Genomic DNA, 16,917 nt, shown 5'->3' with positions numbered 1-16,917 from the left:
AGTTTCCCAAAGGATCGGAGGGTAATGGGAATTGCATCTGTTCAGGGTCAGGTACAGACATCTGGCTGTGTCAGAGTCCAGTAAAGAGGGAGAGGAAAAATGAACCAGGTGTTAGGTGTCACATAAGAATTAAGTTGTTCTTATTATAGATTATAGCTAGATGAAAATAAAATCAGAGAATCAAGGCTATGCTTCTTTTGTTAAAGACATTACTCTTAAAGAGACAGTTCAAACCCCGTGTTTATTATCATCCCCCTTAGGAGTTGTTTTAGACTGTTTGTTTTTTTTTTTTTCCTAACTGTCCCTTCCCTGACATTTTAATACCAAGGATATACTGTATATCTGTTTATAAACTCTGAGTGTGTGTGTATCTGTGCTTTACACACGAAAATAAAAAGATGTTTTTGCTCCCTTGGGGGTGATATTACCCCACTGAGATGGGTTAAAGTTAGAAGCAAAGTCATACCCCAGAACCTTTCCCTCCTTTCTTTGTGCCTTTGGACAAGTTATGTAAAGCCTCACTTTGCTCATCAGTAAAATGGAAGTGTTATTAAAAGAGTCACTTCATTAGGTGGTTATAAAGATTAAATACACGGCTAAAGTGAAGCAGACTCGCAGTTACAAACCCAATCCCACTTTAAAGATTTTACACCCACGTGTTCTCTAACTGCTCTGCAGCTTCCAATTTTAGGCTGTTGAACAGGGAGCCATTCTTATGGGGCCTAGACTCCACCTAATATAGTGTGCAACGCTTCCTGACAGAGGTAACATACTACAGAAAACTTCTGTCTGGCCTGTGTTCTCCTTACACCTCAGTTTCAAATGGCTTTTATTATAAAACACTGTACTGGCTTTTCTTATGAAATATTGTATAAAACACTTTACAAAGAAAAGAATCTATTTGCTCACTCTTGCATTTAATTGCTTACCAAAGAACATGTCTAGGTAATGCTTAGTAACATGCTTTTGAATATTTATTCTTGGTGCCCAGATAAATGGCACTAGAGATCTCTTTAGAGTTCTAAATACCTAGAGGATTTAGAACAAAGCTAGTGAGTTATACAACCAGTTGTGGAGACAAGTGGAAGGAGAAATCATCAACAATCAGAAGCCACCTGATCTGTCCTTATGTGAAGGATGCGAGAAAATCAAGATCAAGGACAGTGCAGGGACCCTTGTTATGTTGTCAAGTGGCAGGACAGAGAAATGCCAGTAGCCATGGCTAACATGGCACCCAACTCCAGTACTCCTGCCTGGAAAATCCCATGGACGGAGGAGCCTGGTAGGCTGCAGTCCATGGGGTCCGTAAGAGTCGGACACGACTGAGCGACTTCACTTTCACTTTTCACTTTCATGCATTGGAGAAGGAAATGGCAACCCACTCCAGTGTTCTTGCCTGGAGAACCCCAGAGACGGGTGGGCTGCCGTCTCTGGGGTCGCACAGAGTCGGACACGACTGAAGTGACTTAGCAGCAGCAGCAGCACGGCTACCATAAGTTTGTTTTTCTCTACTACTCCAGCCTTTAAAAATCACGTTTGTTCTCTGAGCTAAGAGCAATTAGTTTACATGAAACAAAACAAACAAATTAAAAGCAATATACCAAGCATTTCTCTTTAGATGTCTGTTAGCTTCTTCTGTATTGACATTGAATGCTTTCTCCTCTGTTTATTACGAATGACTGGTTGGTTCTTTTCTATTCTACTTTTTCCAGCCTTAAATCAGTGAATGCCCGGTGCAACAGTATTGCTTTTTCCCCCAACTGCTGCTCATTATAGTCCTGTCCCCATAGTATATTAGGTTTTGAGCCTAGATACCAGCCAGGCAGTTAATAAGAGTTTCCATTTTAGGAAATTAATATTGCTAAACTGCAACCATGGGTAAAAGAATATCTTCAACTAAAATTATGCAAAATGTTTTCTCCTATGATTCACTCAGATGTTCTGCCTTTGCCCTGGCACAACCTCAAGAAGGTAGAAACGGCACTCACCAAACAGTTGGATTGGTGTAAACGGTATGGTCTGAGAAAGCCTCATTAAATTGTTCCTTTCAATGGCTGCAAACAAAAGCAGATTTACTATTTTAAGTACGCATCAGTAGACTGAATTTATAGAAAGACTTCCCACATCAATATACTCATATAATGCTACAACATTTTATTTTGAAGACCCTTTAGTTGTTCCCTTATCAAAAACAGTATCTATAATACAGTATTTAAAATAAACTATGCTTTAAACAGGAAGGATATCCCAGTTTTAGTAACAGATTATATAAGATTATCTAGTAAATCCTGAGCTAGGGTTGTCACCTACACCCTCCTGAATAGCAAATACCACACTAATCCATACATATGTGGAACTTGCTTTTAAAGAGCATTTTAATCTGTGGTCTTCATTCTCTGGTTTTTCTTTTCCAGATCAAACTAGTGCACAGTGGGCTGTGGGGACATCTACTGTTGATTTTTCAGAGTTCATTTTCTTTTCCCGGAGAGAGCTGAAGACTAATTTTAATTAGAAGCAAGTGATCTGAATTTTCCTGTTAAGAGTTGTATCCTAACAGATCAGAATCAATGTCAGTTACAGTGTTCCTCACCAGAGACTTTCTTCAGCTGACAGCTGGAGTCAAAATAACAGATTACTGCTGAGCTGAAACACCCAGTTATGAGAGCCTGGAATGTGGAGTCTGAAATCCACTGAAACACTATTCACTACAGAGGAAAATTCAGGATAAGGTAGCCTATTGCCGAACCCTGAACCCATGACCTTGATATAATAATAATGGTAATTATCACACCAATACACTTGTACTCTTGTACTCAGCTTTAAGAGTGTATAAAAAGTTCACTCGTGTAGTATCTAATCCAATGCTGAAAGCAATGATACCCAAAAGACCACCCAATGGCATGAGTCCAGTTGGTTGTTACATTACTTTGCATTTCAAAGGGTTTCCTTTATTCTCAACTAGCCCTTTGGCAGATTGCTCCTCAGGAAGGGCAAGTACAATTATTCCCACTTTGAAAGAAAGACTACTGAATCACTGTGAAACGATGTTGCTTAAGAGAGTCAAGACCCTTGACGTCTTGTTTAATAACATCCCTTAAGGTGTCTTTGTTGAACACCCCCTGTGGGGCTGGCATTCATTCAGTGGTTCTGTTCACTGAGGGCCCAGTAAGGGTACAAAACCCTGCCTTAGAGAACCAGCCCCAGGCCTGTCCCCTCTCCAGCCCAAAACACAAAGATCTCTGGTTTTGACCTTGTAAGGAATTTTCAGATCTCAAGGTCATCTTTCCCTTTTACAATTTGGAACTTACCAATACAAACATTTTTTTTTTAAATTCAAAATTTCTTAAATCCTAACAACTTGCTTTCCCAATAAACCTGAATATGTTCTCATCAGAGTAAACAACTTTTCAAGTTGGAGCCATATCAACACCACAAATTCATTAATGCTTTTGTTTCCAAATGCAGTCTCACACACATCTAGTTCCATTGATACATCCATGTGTACATGCATCCTACCTGAATAATGATGGTGAGGCTCTTGAGGGCTTTTTAAGGAGTCTGAGATTTCTGAAATTACAGAGAAGATTGACATTTTAATTACTTGGCTGGAGATAAATACATACTTATGAATATATTGCCTTCAAAGTTATTATTGAACAGGTTAATCAGAACGGCTTCTCGGTTTTCGAAAAAGATTGTCTAATATCCTTTAACCACATTATCGTGCATGGTATCCTGACAGCTTCCAATCATCAATGCAATATCTCCAAATATATTTATATAGGGAATTGAAGAAAGACAGGTAATATTAGCCTCAAAGATGTATTTCCTCTGAACCAATTACACCTCTGGGTTGCAGAAGGCACGCAGCTGCCCATCACATTTCACGACATCCCAGAAGCACAATTCTCTGAGCTCCCTGCCAAGATGCAGTGCCCACATAAAGACGTTATTAATATCAAGTTATTAGCAGACTACTTCACTGACTTAAGAATGACAACAAAATGATGAAAACATATTAAGAGGTATATATCAGAAACAAAGGAGGTGGAAGGGAAGGTGACAGCAAGGGATTTGTGTGGTTACAGAAGGACTGCGTGTTGGGAATACTTCTTGCGAGTTCAACTGGTTCTCTTCTATCTGCTCATGTCTTAAATTACAAGGCTCAAGAGAAATCCTTTCCAACAGTTTTGCCATTTCATAAAGTCAGAATTAAAGTGGAGAACTTTGGTCTCATGGTGGTAACGGCTTTATACTTTGTAGAATAAGCAGCGTAATGAGCCCAATTTCACAGATGTCTCTGGCTTTTTGCTGCTGCATAAGCAAAGGAGCAAAACTCCCTCCCTTTGGGGGTGCTGGGTAAAAGGTTAAGATCATCAGAAAAGACTGTTCCTTTCTGGAATAACACTGTTTCAGTTAATTTGGAGGTAAGGAACGGGAGTGGCAGTCTGAAAGCCAGGTAAAATCAAGAAAAGGATTATTTTTTTCTTTTGTACACGACAAATTTTTTGTAGGTGGAGAAGGAATCAACTGCAAAGGATGTACTGAAAATACAAGAAATTGAGATGGAGCAAGACCACAGAAGAGGAAGGTTTCTGATCTGTTCAAGGGGTCAAGAAGACAGAAAGGGGTAAATCTGAAAGTGGCTATAGAGAGTGGTTTCGGTGAGGGAGGTGTCTCACCAAAGCAGGCTTGGTCCTACTTAGCCACTTGGGGCACAGAGTCCCACTGAAGCCACAAAAGAAAGATCTACATACAATCTCATGAGTTCTTACTGGGCAATGTGTTAAAACATCACAGTAGGAGTTGTCAAGCAGTCTAAATGAGCTGAGTGAGTATACTCTTACTCACTGGAAAATCATGGTTGAAAATTGGTTACTCCAAAAAATTTTAAACCAGATATCAGTCCTGATTTATCTGGGGAAAGACATTCAAAAACTTTCTCCTTTTCTACTGCATTTGCTACTCTGTATAGTAGACAAAACCACAAACAGGATTTCAAGAACTAAAAATCTCAGCAGGAGTGTAAACCTCACCAATAATAATATGAAAAAATATAAAAACTTACTGTTAACTCCATTTGAACTTCTCAACCTGTTTGAAAAATTAAAGTTGTTTAGATAATGCTTAAATTTTTCAATGATCAAAGATAGAAAAAGTGCACGAAACACTAAATAATACAGAGTCTATAAGCATATATGTATACACATGTGTATATACTACTTTAAAGGAAGAGTATCAGTTACATCTGACCCCTACTTTTAGAGAAACAGTTTACAGCCCTACAATTATTTTCATAGAAAACGAGCACCAGATATGCACGTAAGTCATTTACTGTGTATGCCCTAAGCTAACTGAAAAGCAGTTGTTGGTTTTTGTTTTTAATTAGCTGTGTGATCACACAACATATATAAGATTTAACTGTATTTGTATTCTTCTTGATCAATTAAACTAAAGGGTTCCTGAACTATGCAAAGTAGATGCCTACAAATGAGTCTATGAATGTCTCTGGACAAGCCTACAAATCAGTTTCATTAGCCCACGTGATCCCTAAATGTTCAAGGCTGAAATTAGCTCTCTTTAAATGGTTACGTGCCCTGCTCAAGTGCACAAGTGGCCATGGGCAAGTCAAAATAAGTGCATTCAAAGAATATCTCCAGAACGTAAGGTCCTTGGGGAAGAAAGTACAATTACAATTATTGTTTAATTTCATGCTGCAATAACCCACCACTCTGCATGAGCACAAACTACTGAACCTTTGGGAGAAGAAAGACATGTGCACATTAATTCTAGAGGCAGGCTTGCACAGAGAGACCTTGATGGGAGCTTCAGAGAAAAGGCCATCTCAAACACAGCTGACTGCCAACTGACCATCATATTCCACCTGCCTGACATCAATGGCCCCTTTGTAGAGTACAGATGCTTTTGAATTCTGCTCCTTTAGCTGTAAGAATAGTCAATTTGATGATGTAACTGGAAAGGTCCATAAAACCTACAAACAAAATAGAATAATCTGCCTGGTTGGTGTTCAAATATTCTCCGAGTAATAAAAATCCAGGAGTCTCAAGTCTACAAAAATGTGAGTTCTCTATCTGCTCTCTCTAGCCCTGTCCTCCTGTCTCACACCTTCTCAAATTGTTACTGTTTTGATGAACACTTAGGACGTTAAGGAGAAACCAGAAAGATCCATCTTAGAAACTAAACAGAAACATTTGGGGAAAAAAATACTAAGGGAAAGAACTATCTAGTCTTCACTCTAAGTCTTTTTTTCAGTCAAGACAGACTTATACTTAATTTTTAATGCAAATTTCACATCAGAAAAGATATGATACTTATTATTTCATGTGTGCTTTTTTGACACTAAAAAAGACAAAATGGTTAATTTGATGCAATAGCACATGTTTCATTATATTCTTAAAAGGCACTAAGGTGAGATCTTGTTGCCAAAAACAGGAAAGCTAGGAGAATAAATAATCGTCATTCTTTCTAACAAAAGAAAAATATTGTTGTTGGACATACTTCTCTTTTTTCTCCTTTTCTGACCCAATTAAACCTTGGTTCCCAGTCCAGTTAAAAAAAGAACAGAAGCCAAAGATGCTTAAAGACAGACATTCAGAAATACTCACTGAGACTTCCTATTGACTGTGGTGCTCCTGGAATCCCACAAAGAGCTTTTGCTAAGATCCTGAGGAAAAGCGAAAGATCATTACATGCTCACCCAACTTTCTCCCACCTCAAGCTTCCAACAACACATTTGCAAAACACACTCCTTGGAGGATATGGTTGTTTTCTTTTCCCTTCCTCTAGCTCAATATTTCTTTTATTAAGTATCAAAACTCAAGCTGGAAAGATGAATAATGTTAGCACAATATATGAGTAATTCAATGCGGTGACCAGCTTTAACAGAAAGAATTTTATGGGAACATCAAAGAGAAACTGTAATATATAACGGTTTTTACAAAATTGAGAGTGAACATATAACATCTGTTAAGGATGTGAAAGAAGGCATGAAGTCAAAGTTGACAGGAAACATTGATCATTACACTGTTATACCCAATCACCAGATCATTATTTCAGTTAATTATTATTCAGAATGTTACCTTTGAGATATCTCATTCTATTTCTCTTTAGATTCAAATTATTTCTTAAAATCCAGTATACTCCCAGCACTGTGTGCGTGCATACTCAGCTGCTCAGTCATGTCAGACTCTTTACCACCCCATGGACTGGAGCCCGCCAGGTTCCTCTGTCCATGGAATTCTCCAGTCAAGAATACTGGAATGGGTAGTCATTCCCTTCTCCTGGGAATCTTCCCAGCCTAGGAATCGAACCCTGCGTTGCAGGTGGATTCTTTACCGTCTGAACCACCAGGGGAGCCACTCCAAGCATTATTACAGGCATTTTCACTACTGTTATTTTTGTTATCCACTATTAAACTGGTAAGGATGGCATTAACCCCATTTTAGAGATGAAGCTAATGAAGCTCATAAGGTTAATTGATATGTATAACTTTGAAACCTAGGAAGTGGAAGAGCCAGGATTTGACAGGGCAGACAGGTTCCCTGACTACCTTCAAGTAGTATTCTGTTTCACAGATTACCTTCCTATAAGAACATCTGAGGTTGTAGTATATGTCCACATAGGTGATTTGTACACACTTTCCAAGGTCACAGAGGTAATATTCAAACAAAGGTCAAAATTATATTGGGTGGGGGGGATTAGGTGGTGGCTAGTCTAATTAGATCATGCTTCCCCCATGGTGGGTGGCAATAAAACAAGCACATATTTGCAGACAGAAAGAAAAACAGACTGAAAAATCAGTATTGAAGAAACACTAAAGGTCCTTTACTCTGAAATGTCCAATCCCCTCCAACACATCTACAAAGAAGTTGGCTTGGCCTGTTTAACTAACCACACTGAGTGAGACATTAACTACTGTGAGATAAACCATTCCATCCCCAGAAAGCTGCAAAAGGTAAAAATTCCTTCTCAAATCAGGCTGAAACCTGTCTCCCAGTAGTTTGTATATGTTGTTTTTTAGCTCTACCTCTGAAAAGTATATTAGAGGTATTTTTCTTCCATGTGGCAACTTTTATATATTTGAAAACAGTGTCAAAAATTCCTAAACTTTTTCTCATTTATGCTAAAATGCTCAGGATAAGTTATTGGATGGATAAATAGCAAAAAAAGAGAACAACAAAGAAATAATAAAGTGGGAGGAGAGGGGGTGAAAACTGAGCTTTTAAAATTTCAAATAAAATGCTTTCACCTCTTGAGACTGCCTTCCATAATCACTGACTTGTACAGGATGTCGTTCAGCTCCTTTCGTTTTCATTTTCTGATATATGTAAGATTCTAGACCTTGTTAAAAGGAAGGAAAAAATTAGAGAATACATGAAAATGTGTTATATGTGAATTACAGTTACAAATAAAAGATCTCAACACTGCATTTATCTAAATTGGAATATACTTTTCTTTTCTCTGTTAAGCAAATTTTACCAAGATTCTTTTGTCTTTTTTACTCAAGCGGTTGAAAGCTATTTACCCCATTTCTATTCTTCCATAGTTACCCTTATGTTTACAATTAATACTTCTCTATCAAAGAATTATCCATACCCTATCTTCCTATAAAATACCTTTAGTAATTTTCACTTTCCCCTGAACCTTGTCATCCATGCTTTATTCAAAATACATGAAATTTGAGATCCAAATTGTTAGTAATTCTTCCTTAATAGCATTACTGTAGGCTATTTAAAAAAGAAGACAAAATCAAACTGAGACAAAAGAAAGAAAAGAATGCCAGCAAATAGTTTTAATTTTTAGCCTTTTCTTTAAAAAACTTAACAAGGATCATTATTGTTAATATTTTTTATACCTGGTATTTACAGAGTCACTGGCATATAGTAGGTAATCAATAATAGTTTAATAAATATTTGGTTGGATAAATTCTGAGAAAAATACTTATTAAAAGTCCCTGGCTAAAAGTAGTTGTTATTTTTTCCTACTATTTGGTGCTGGTAATGCAAAAAAAGCTACTGAAAAAAATCACAAAATTGTATATATGATACTTCTCATAACATAATAAAATTATGATAAATATGATCTCAATGAGAGTACAGTACTACAATTAAAATAAAATACCTCTATGAAAATCTAAAACTATGCTTTTCCTTTCATAATTAATTTCCTCAAAACTTTACCTTTTGTGTTTAGAAGGAGCTACCTGACAGGGCACTCTCAAAAATGTTTTTTAATTCTTTTTCAATTCTTAACTCAGACAAGTTTTTAAAAAAACAAAGTTCTCAACCCAGAATGTGGATCAAGACACTAGGCCTCCTGAAGTCTTCAGATTAGCCAAACACCTGGAATTAGCCTAATTCTCTAGGTCTTCTCTTTCTTCCTGATCATCACATTTAAATGAGATTCTTTGCCAGAACCCTCCTGCCACTCCCATCTTTCTCAGTTTGAATTTTTTTGAAATAAGAGAAGATGGTCAAAATGTACAAACTCCAGCTATAAGATAAATAAATACCTGGGGAGGTAATATACAGCATGGTGGTTATAGTTTAACAATACTATATAGTGGCTAAGATAATAGATCTTAAAAGTTCTCATCACAAGAAAAAATAATTGTTAACTATAGGTGGTGATGGACATTAACTTACTGTGCTACTAATTTTGCAACACAGACATACATCAAATCATTATGTTGTATATCTAAAACTAATACATGTACCTTAAATTTAGTACTTCAAATAATTTTAAATATTTATGACTTGCTAACCACATAGTCCGTTCTGTTTAAAAATTAGTAAGGGTCTCTTAGTATCAAATGGAAGAGGTTCAATGTTCAGTTCATTGCTACCTATTCTCTTCCTAATATGTCCTCAACGCATCTGTCCAGGCTTATTTCACAGTCTACGCTTAGCTCACAGTCTTCATTCCTAGCTCACTCATCTGTCTTCTATCCTCTACAAACATCATTACTATTAAGTTTAAGGGAATCTTGCCGATGGAATAAACACTATATGGGAGCAGTTGTAAATGACCAACTACAACTCAATCCGCTGAATTCTGTGTAAGGGCCCATATCAACGTCGCCTGAACTTTAAAGATTAATTTATAACATTAGACAACTCACCCCATAAGTCAGACTAAATGAATACTCCTTGATGCAGATTCAACAGCTCTGAATAGGAGACTATCTACATTTTAATTGATTTTAATTTTTCTTTTCTGAATTCTGACAATTATCCTATTAAACAAATGCAAATTGAATCTCTTTCATAAAAACTAAAAGCAGAAAAGAGCTATTTATCTAAGAAAGTGTGGCCCCTTCTCATTCTCTCACCTCCACTTAAGAACAGCAGGTACCCCCAACTGGTCTAAAGACCATACCCTGAGGAAATTACCAGGGTTTGGGTAACTCAAGAATGCAGACTGTTACATACTTATCTGATTAAATTTGGACACTGGAATCCAGTTCTTGCTGCCCTTGTGTGCTTCTGAGATCTTTTCTCCAGGCTCTGGGTTCAACTGGTCACTTTGAGAGCAGGTGTTGACTGTTATGACCTAGAAAGAAACACATTCGTTGGAACAGAGTGACGTTAATCTGAATAGATTCCAAATCACAGTTATCACTGACATGAGTTTGAGCAAACTCTGGGAGATGGTGAAGGACAGTGAAGTCTGGTGTGCTGTCCATCCTAAAGTCCATCCCAGTCCATCCTAAAGGAACTCAGTCCTGGGTGTTCATTGGAAGGACTGACGTTGAAGCTGAAACTCCAATACTTTGGCCACCTGATGTGAAGAGCTGACTCACTGGAAAAGACGATGTTGGGAAAGATTGAGGGCAGGAGGAAAAGGGGATGACAGAGGATGAGATGGTTGGATGGCGTCATCGACTCGATGGACATGGGTTTGGGTGAACTCTGGGAATTGGTGATGGACAGGGAGGCCTGGCGTGCTGCGGTTCATGGGGTCGCAAAGAGTCAGACACAACTGAGAGACTGAACTGAGAACTGAGTGAAGTCTGGTGTGCTGCAGTCCATGGAGTTGCAAAGAGTTGGATACAACTGAGCAACAGAACAACAACCGCATGTTGAAGAACTGCTGCTGCTACTGCTAAGTCACTTCAGTCGTGTCCGACTCTGTGTGACCCCATAGACGGCAGCCCACCAGGCTCCCCTGTCCCTGGGATTCTCCAGGCAAGAACACTGGAGTGGGTTGCCATTTCCTTCTCCAATGCATGAAAGTGAAAAGTGAAAGTGAAGTCACTCAGTCGTGTCCGACCCTCAGCAGCCCCATGGACCGCAGCCTTCCAGGCTCCTCCGTCCATGGGAGTTTCCAGGCAAGAGTACTGGAGTGGGGTGCCATTGCCTTCTCCGATGTTGAAGAACAGCGGTTGTTAATATTGGCTGCACATTAAAATCACCTGGGAAGTGTTAAACTTCCATCACTCGTGCTGGCAGGACACAAGCATCCATGTGACTTTCCTATTTGCAGTCATGACTGAGAACCAGGGTGGGGAGCAGGGTTTCTCAAACTTGAGTGTGTATCAGAAACACCCAGGACTGTGTTAAACCCACAGATTTCTGGGTCCCATCCTCAGGAACTGTGTGTGATTCAGTAGGTCTGTGTGTGCGGTAAGTCCCTTCAGTCGTTTACGACTCTTTGTAACCCCATGGACTGTAGCCCGCCAGGCTCCACTGTCTATGGGATTTTCCAAGCAAGAATTCTGGAGTTGCCATGCCCTCCTCCAGGGGATCCTCCCAACTCAGGGATCCTACCTGCGTCTCATATGTTTCCTGCAATTGGCAGGTGGGTTCTTTACCACTAGTGCCACCTGGGAAGCCCTTAGTAGGTCTGAGGAGAGGGCAAATTTGAATCTCTTAAGTTTTCAGGTAATGCTGATGGGAGACCGCAGTTTAAGAACCACTGGTATAAAGCAAAACAACAAAAACATAAGGGTCTGAAAGAACTGGTTAGAATTCTATCCCTGTCACTCAGAAACTACATGAACTGAGCAAATCACTTCATGTCTATGAGCTCCATTCCCTACATCATTAAAATAACAGAGAGCTAACAATAACGGCTGCCTCATGTGCTTCACAGGGGCAGAGAAGAAATGAGATAAATCGACAAACTACAAGATAACAAACAAAAGCAAGTTATTAGTGCTTGAGCTCAGTTAATAGTTCTTATTTTAACTCTGGCCATTTTAGAACATAATTAGAACATAATTCTAAACTCATATTTTATGGGATCCCAGCAACTCATCGCATGTTCCCTGAAGGAAGCACATTCTTTATGGACGTTAAGTCTCCTTCAAAAGGTGATTCTGCACGAGTCACTATGGAAAGGCACATGAAACCACTGTGAGATACCACTGTCCACTCACTAATATGCTAAAATCAAAAAGACTGAGCCTACTAAGGACTGGCAAGGACTTGGACCACTGGAACGCTCATAAACCGCTACTCATAAACTGGTGGCAATGTAAGTTTCTTCTAAAATTAAACAAATACTTACCATATGACTTTACTATTCTACTCCTAGTTACCAAAGAGAAATGAAAACATATGTCCACACAAAGACTTGTACACAAATGTTCTTAGCAGCTTAAGTGGAATAGCCAAAAACTGAAAATAACACAAAAGTCCTTCAACATATGAGTTGATAAATGAATTGTTGCAAATCAGCTCTGCTGACTCTTAAGATTTACATCTCCATTCCTTCCAGGACAGTGTTATTTTGTGTACTTGGCACTTTAGAATAAAGAGAACTCAAGCTAAGATAGGATACTACCTCAGTTGCCAAAAACATAAAAGGCACTTACTGGCACCTGCAGTGCTTGTGTTTTCTTCTTCTTCTTTGACAGTTTCCTATCCTTGGTTAGCAATTTTGTTTTGATCCATTTTGACTGTCCTATCTCTGAGAATTTTGATAGATCTGTAAGGGAAATGATTTACATGAGACAATAAAGACAGTATGTGGAACCATTGTGTTTCACAGGTAAGACTGAGAGAATGGGGAGAATGAGAATGGTAGCAAGGTGAGAATTTAATCCCAGTTTTTAAGTGTTTACTTCTTACTTTTAATCTTAGAGATCTTCAACTTCTCCTCCTTGTGTAATCTCAAGCTCTGATTCCCAGGGAAGGGCTTGTCTTTCCGAAGCAGACTGATTCGAAAGGATGTGTTTGGCTGGAGCCATGGAAGTACTTCTGAGCAATTCCTCTGGGCCAGTCTTGCCGAGTTATCAGACAGGGATCTGCCCCGGTTCTGCCTCTGGCCGTGTTCACTCTGTCTGGAGTCATGGTTACAAGCGGAGGCCATGCTGATTTGACATTGCTTCTTGGTGCTAAACACACCAGTTTCATCACCTTCTGAAAATGCCCAGTTCACATACCCACCTCCAGGTTGCATGCTCATGACCTGGGAAGGGAGGGAGGACACTCTCGTGGGTGCAGGTGTGCAAATCAAAGTGGGGAGCACTCGTTCCCCCTTGTCTTCTCTGGCTGGTATCTGACCAAGTGACTCACACTGCTCCTTGGTTTCCACCACGGGGCCCTTGGCTGAGACACCCGGGGTCTGCCACATCAGATGAACAGGGACCTCAGTCTGGCTGACGTGTTCAGTTGTCAGCCCATCTGTACCTGCTTCCACAGATGGTGTGGACAGAGGCAAGTCAGTTTTTGCAGAATAAGAAACTTGTTCTAGATAAGAAGGGACCAGGAGATATTGGCCATACTTTGGATGTGCCTGTCTGTTCAGCATCACCCCAGAAGCAACTACACGATTTTTTGTTTCTTGCTCTCCTTGGTCATCTCTTACATTTGAAGCCTCTTGATCTGTAATCTCAAGAAAGGGCCCTTTCTGCCCTCGTGGGGGATACCAGCCTCTGGCCAGGCTCCGCAGCAAAGAAGGGGGCATGCTATAACACTGATACTTCTTCTTCTCAGAGAGTGGCATGCTGCCCAGAACCTCTGCACAGATGACATTGCTCCAGCTGTGGGGAAGTTTTCTGCAAGTAGAATGCTTTCTGTTGGCCAGGAGAGCCTCATCTTCTTGTAAGGTGTCAACAGCAGAAAGGACTTTTAAGGTATCCACTGTCAGGACAGAGAGATCCTGCAGGTGTCCCACCTGGCTGTCCAAAGACAATAAGGAGTCCTTTATGAAAGACACCTTTTCATTCATTTCTTTCATTTGGAAGTACATCTCGGTAACCCTAAGGGTAAAGGGAGGGAGAAAAGCAATAAACGCAGTAAGTTGATGGGAACTGGCCTGCCTCTCTTCCTGCTCTGCTTCCATCTCTAGGTGGCTGCGCAGCCTATGCGGCTTCCCTATGTTGGGTCTGTCTTCTGCCTTCTTCTCTATCCAGTAGGTACTCATCCCAGGTGCCCTCACCCACTCCTATAATTCCCACTATCACCAGAAAAAGGAAAATTAAAAATTGTATTTCTAGCCCTGATTTCTCTCCAGTATTTCAGAACCACATTCCAGCTTCTACTAGTTAGCCTTCCAATCATCTCATCAATCAGCCTATTTGTACTCATTAACATATTCATTAACTTACATGACAAACATTTTAATATCTCCTATTGTCAAGCACTGTGCTATTTTGGTAGACAAGGGAAATCCTGAGGATGAAACCAGAATGATAGGAATAGAATCAATAATAAAAAACATAATTGGAAAAAGTTTATAGATCTTTTAAAATAAAATTTCGTATCTACAGTATAAACAAGCATCCCAGGTTTCAAACAAAGCCCATTTTAAGAAACCTACAATCAGAGAAAGCCTGAGCCAATTCTTAAGTGATTTTGAATACTTGAACCCCAAATTATGATATTGAACCAGTGGTTCAAGTCAAAGCAGCATAAGACACCATCAGTTATGCAAGTACAAAAGTGCATTGCAAGTAGAGTCAAATTAAATTTAACACTTGATTTCATTTAGAAAATTAGAAAGAACAAAGAAAATATATCTATATCTATCTATCTCTGTTATATGGGTATCGGTTTTGTTTTGTGTGCCCCCAAAATAAGATAAGTTGAAATCCTAACCCCCAGTATTCCTAGAACGTGACTTTATTTGAAAGGAGGGCCTTTACAGAGGTAATCAAGTTAAAATAAGGTCATTAAAGCACACCATAAACCTGTATAACTCATATTCTTAAAAAAAGGGGAAATTTGGACATAGAGGGAAGAAAATGTGAGACAACTGCCTTCTGCCTGGAGTGATGCATCTACAAACCAAGGAACACCAGGGGCTGTCAGCAAGCAACAGAAGCTAGAAGGAGTGAGGAAAGACTCTCCCCTAGAGTCATTAGAGAAAGCATGGACCTCCAAACGTCGTAATTTTGGACTTCTAGCCTCCAGGACTGTGAGATAATAAATTTCTATTGTTGTAAGACACCCAGATTTTTGGCACTTTGTTAGGTGTGTGTGCATGCGTGATAAGTCACTTCAGCTGTGTCTCACTTTTTACAACCCTATGGACTGTAGCCTGCCAGGCTCCTCTATCCATGAGTTTCTCCAGTCAAGAATACTGACGTGGGTTGTCATGCCCTCCTCCAGGGGATCTTCCCAACCCAAGGATGGAACCCAGGTCTCTTATGTCTCCTGCATTGGCAGGCAGGTTCTTTACCACTGGTACCACCTGGGAAGCCCTTTGTTATGGCAGTCCAGGAAATTAACACAGTTATGACATTTTTCTTTCTTTCCTTTTTTCCTCTGTTTCATTCTTTACTTTGCAGAAAGGAGTATACTTTCCAATTTCTCAATACTAAAAATCTTTGATAAACAGAAATAAAGTGAAAAGTAGCAAGGGAGGGAATATAGTCAACAGTTTCATGACTCACATCACCATATGCAGAAATAAAAAATTGTTCCCAATCTTATTTGGGGGCTGGGAGAAGCAGTGATTAATTATATCACGAAGTGCTTGGCACTCAGTTCTAGGAAGCACTTTCCAAAATAGTGTCAGATGTCTCCTCTCTAGAATATATCACAGGTCACATGGATTGAGAAATCCTCCCCTTCTTTCTGGAATCTTTGCAGATAGAAATGAAAGAATAAAGGGGGTCGTATTTTCCATTTTTATTATCATCTAGGCGGGTGGAGCCCTCTCTTGCTTCAACTTCTTTAACTCAATAGAGCCTTAGTGAAGGCTTCCTGACCTTCTGGAACCTGTAAAACTAGAATTGGTAAGGATGATGAAGAGCACAAAATATATGTTTATTCACTTCCAAATATGCTTCATTAGAGCCTCTCCATCTAGCACACTGTTTCATCTAATTCAAAAACAGTGCAGTCTGAACAACAGTAATGGAGACTCATTAAGTTCCATTAGCAGCAGCCCCATCAAAAGGATACAATAGACACCAACAACTATTCAGAGCCACAGGTAATCTGCTACAATAGAGACTGTCAGGCAAATAACCTGGTCACCCTCAAATCAGGTCCTTGTGCTTTCATAGGCACTTCTTATCTAAATCTCAATGTCCTATGAAACATATTTTAATTATATTTCTCAACCACGATCTATATTAACCAAGTCTTTTAGTCACTCTGACATGGAAAAGAAATTCTCGTAATTTTTGTTTCTTCTGTACAAGGTTTGAGAGTGAGGGGGAGACCAGTATGGTTATTGTTTCATTGTGGGTCTCTGGACTAGATATTGTAAAATGAAATTATAGAAAGTATTATTATAATTATCATGATAATCACAGTGTTCCTGAGTGCTCATTATGTGCCAGGCATTATACATTATTTTATTTAATCCACATGACCACCCTATAAAGTAGGCATTCTACCATCCCTTCATGAATATAGGTCACATTACCCATCACATGGTCGGTGAAAGAGTGAGGCTTCAAAGCCAAAGCATGCAACTCCATATTTAATGGCATTAACC

The 16,917-nt window shown here is 39.3% G+C and overlaps 1 protein-coding gene across 3 annotated transcripts in view; it reads right to left on the bottom strand.

Annotated features, from left to right (window-relative positions):
* TRPM6 (transient receptor potential cation channel subfamily M member 6) overlaps nt 1-16,917 on the bottom strand; it is a 165,591-nt gene that overhangs the window by 18,059 nt on the left and 130,615 nt on the right. For all 3 annotated transcript variants that reach the window (XM_070375764.1, XM_070375762.1, XM_070375763.1), the window contains exons 26-33: nt 13,095-14,227; nt 12,839-12,951; nt 10,452-10,572; nt 8,270-8,361; nt 6,627-6,685; nt 5,069-5,094; nt 3,517-3,567; nt 1,989-2,054 (exon numbers count right to left, since the gene is read on the bottom strand). In XM_070375764.1, the coding sequence (XP_070231865.1) occupies nt 1,989-2,054; nt 3,517-3,567; nt 5,069-5,094; nt 6,627-6,685; nt 8,270-8,361; nt 10,452-10,572; nt 12,839-12,951; nt 13,095-14,227 (1,661 nt within the window). The remainder of the gene's footprint in view (nt 1-1,988; nt 2,055-3,516; nt 3,568-5,068; nt 5,095-6,626; nt 6,686-8,269; nt 8,362-10,451; nt 10,573-12,838; nt 12,952-13,094; nt 14,228-16,917) is intronic.

This window comes from Bos mutus, chromosome 8 (assembly GCF_027580195.1).
Source record: "Bos mutus isolate GX-2022 chromosome 8, NWIPB_WYAK_1.1, whole genome shotgun sequence".
Taxonomy (NCBI): Eukaryota; Metazoa; Chordata; class Mammalia; order Artiodactyla; family Bovidae; genus Bos; species Bos mutus.
Note: the sequence above shows the minus strand (reverse complement) of the source record. Positions and strands in the feature narration are given on the sequence as shown.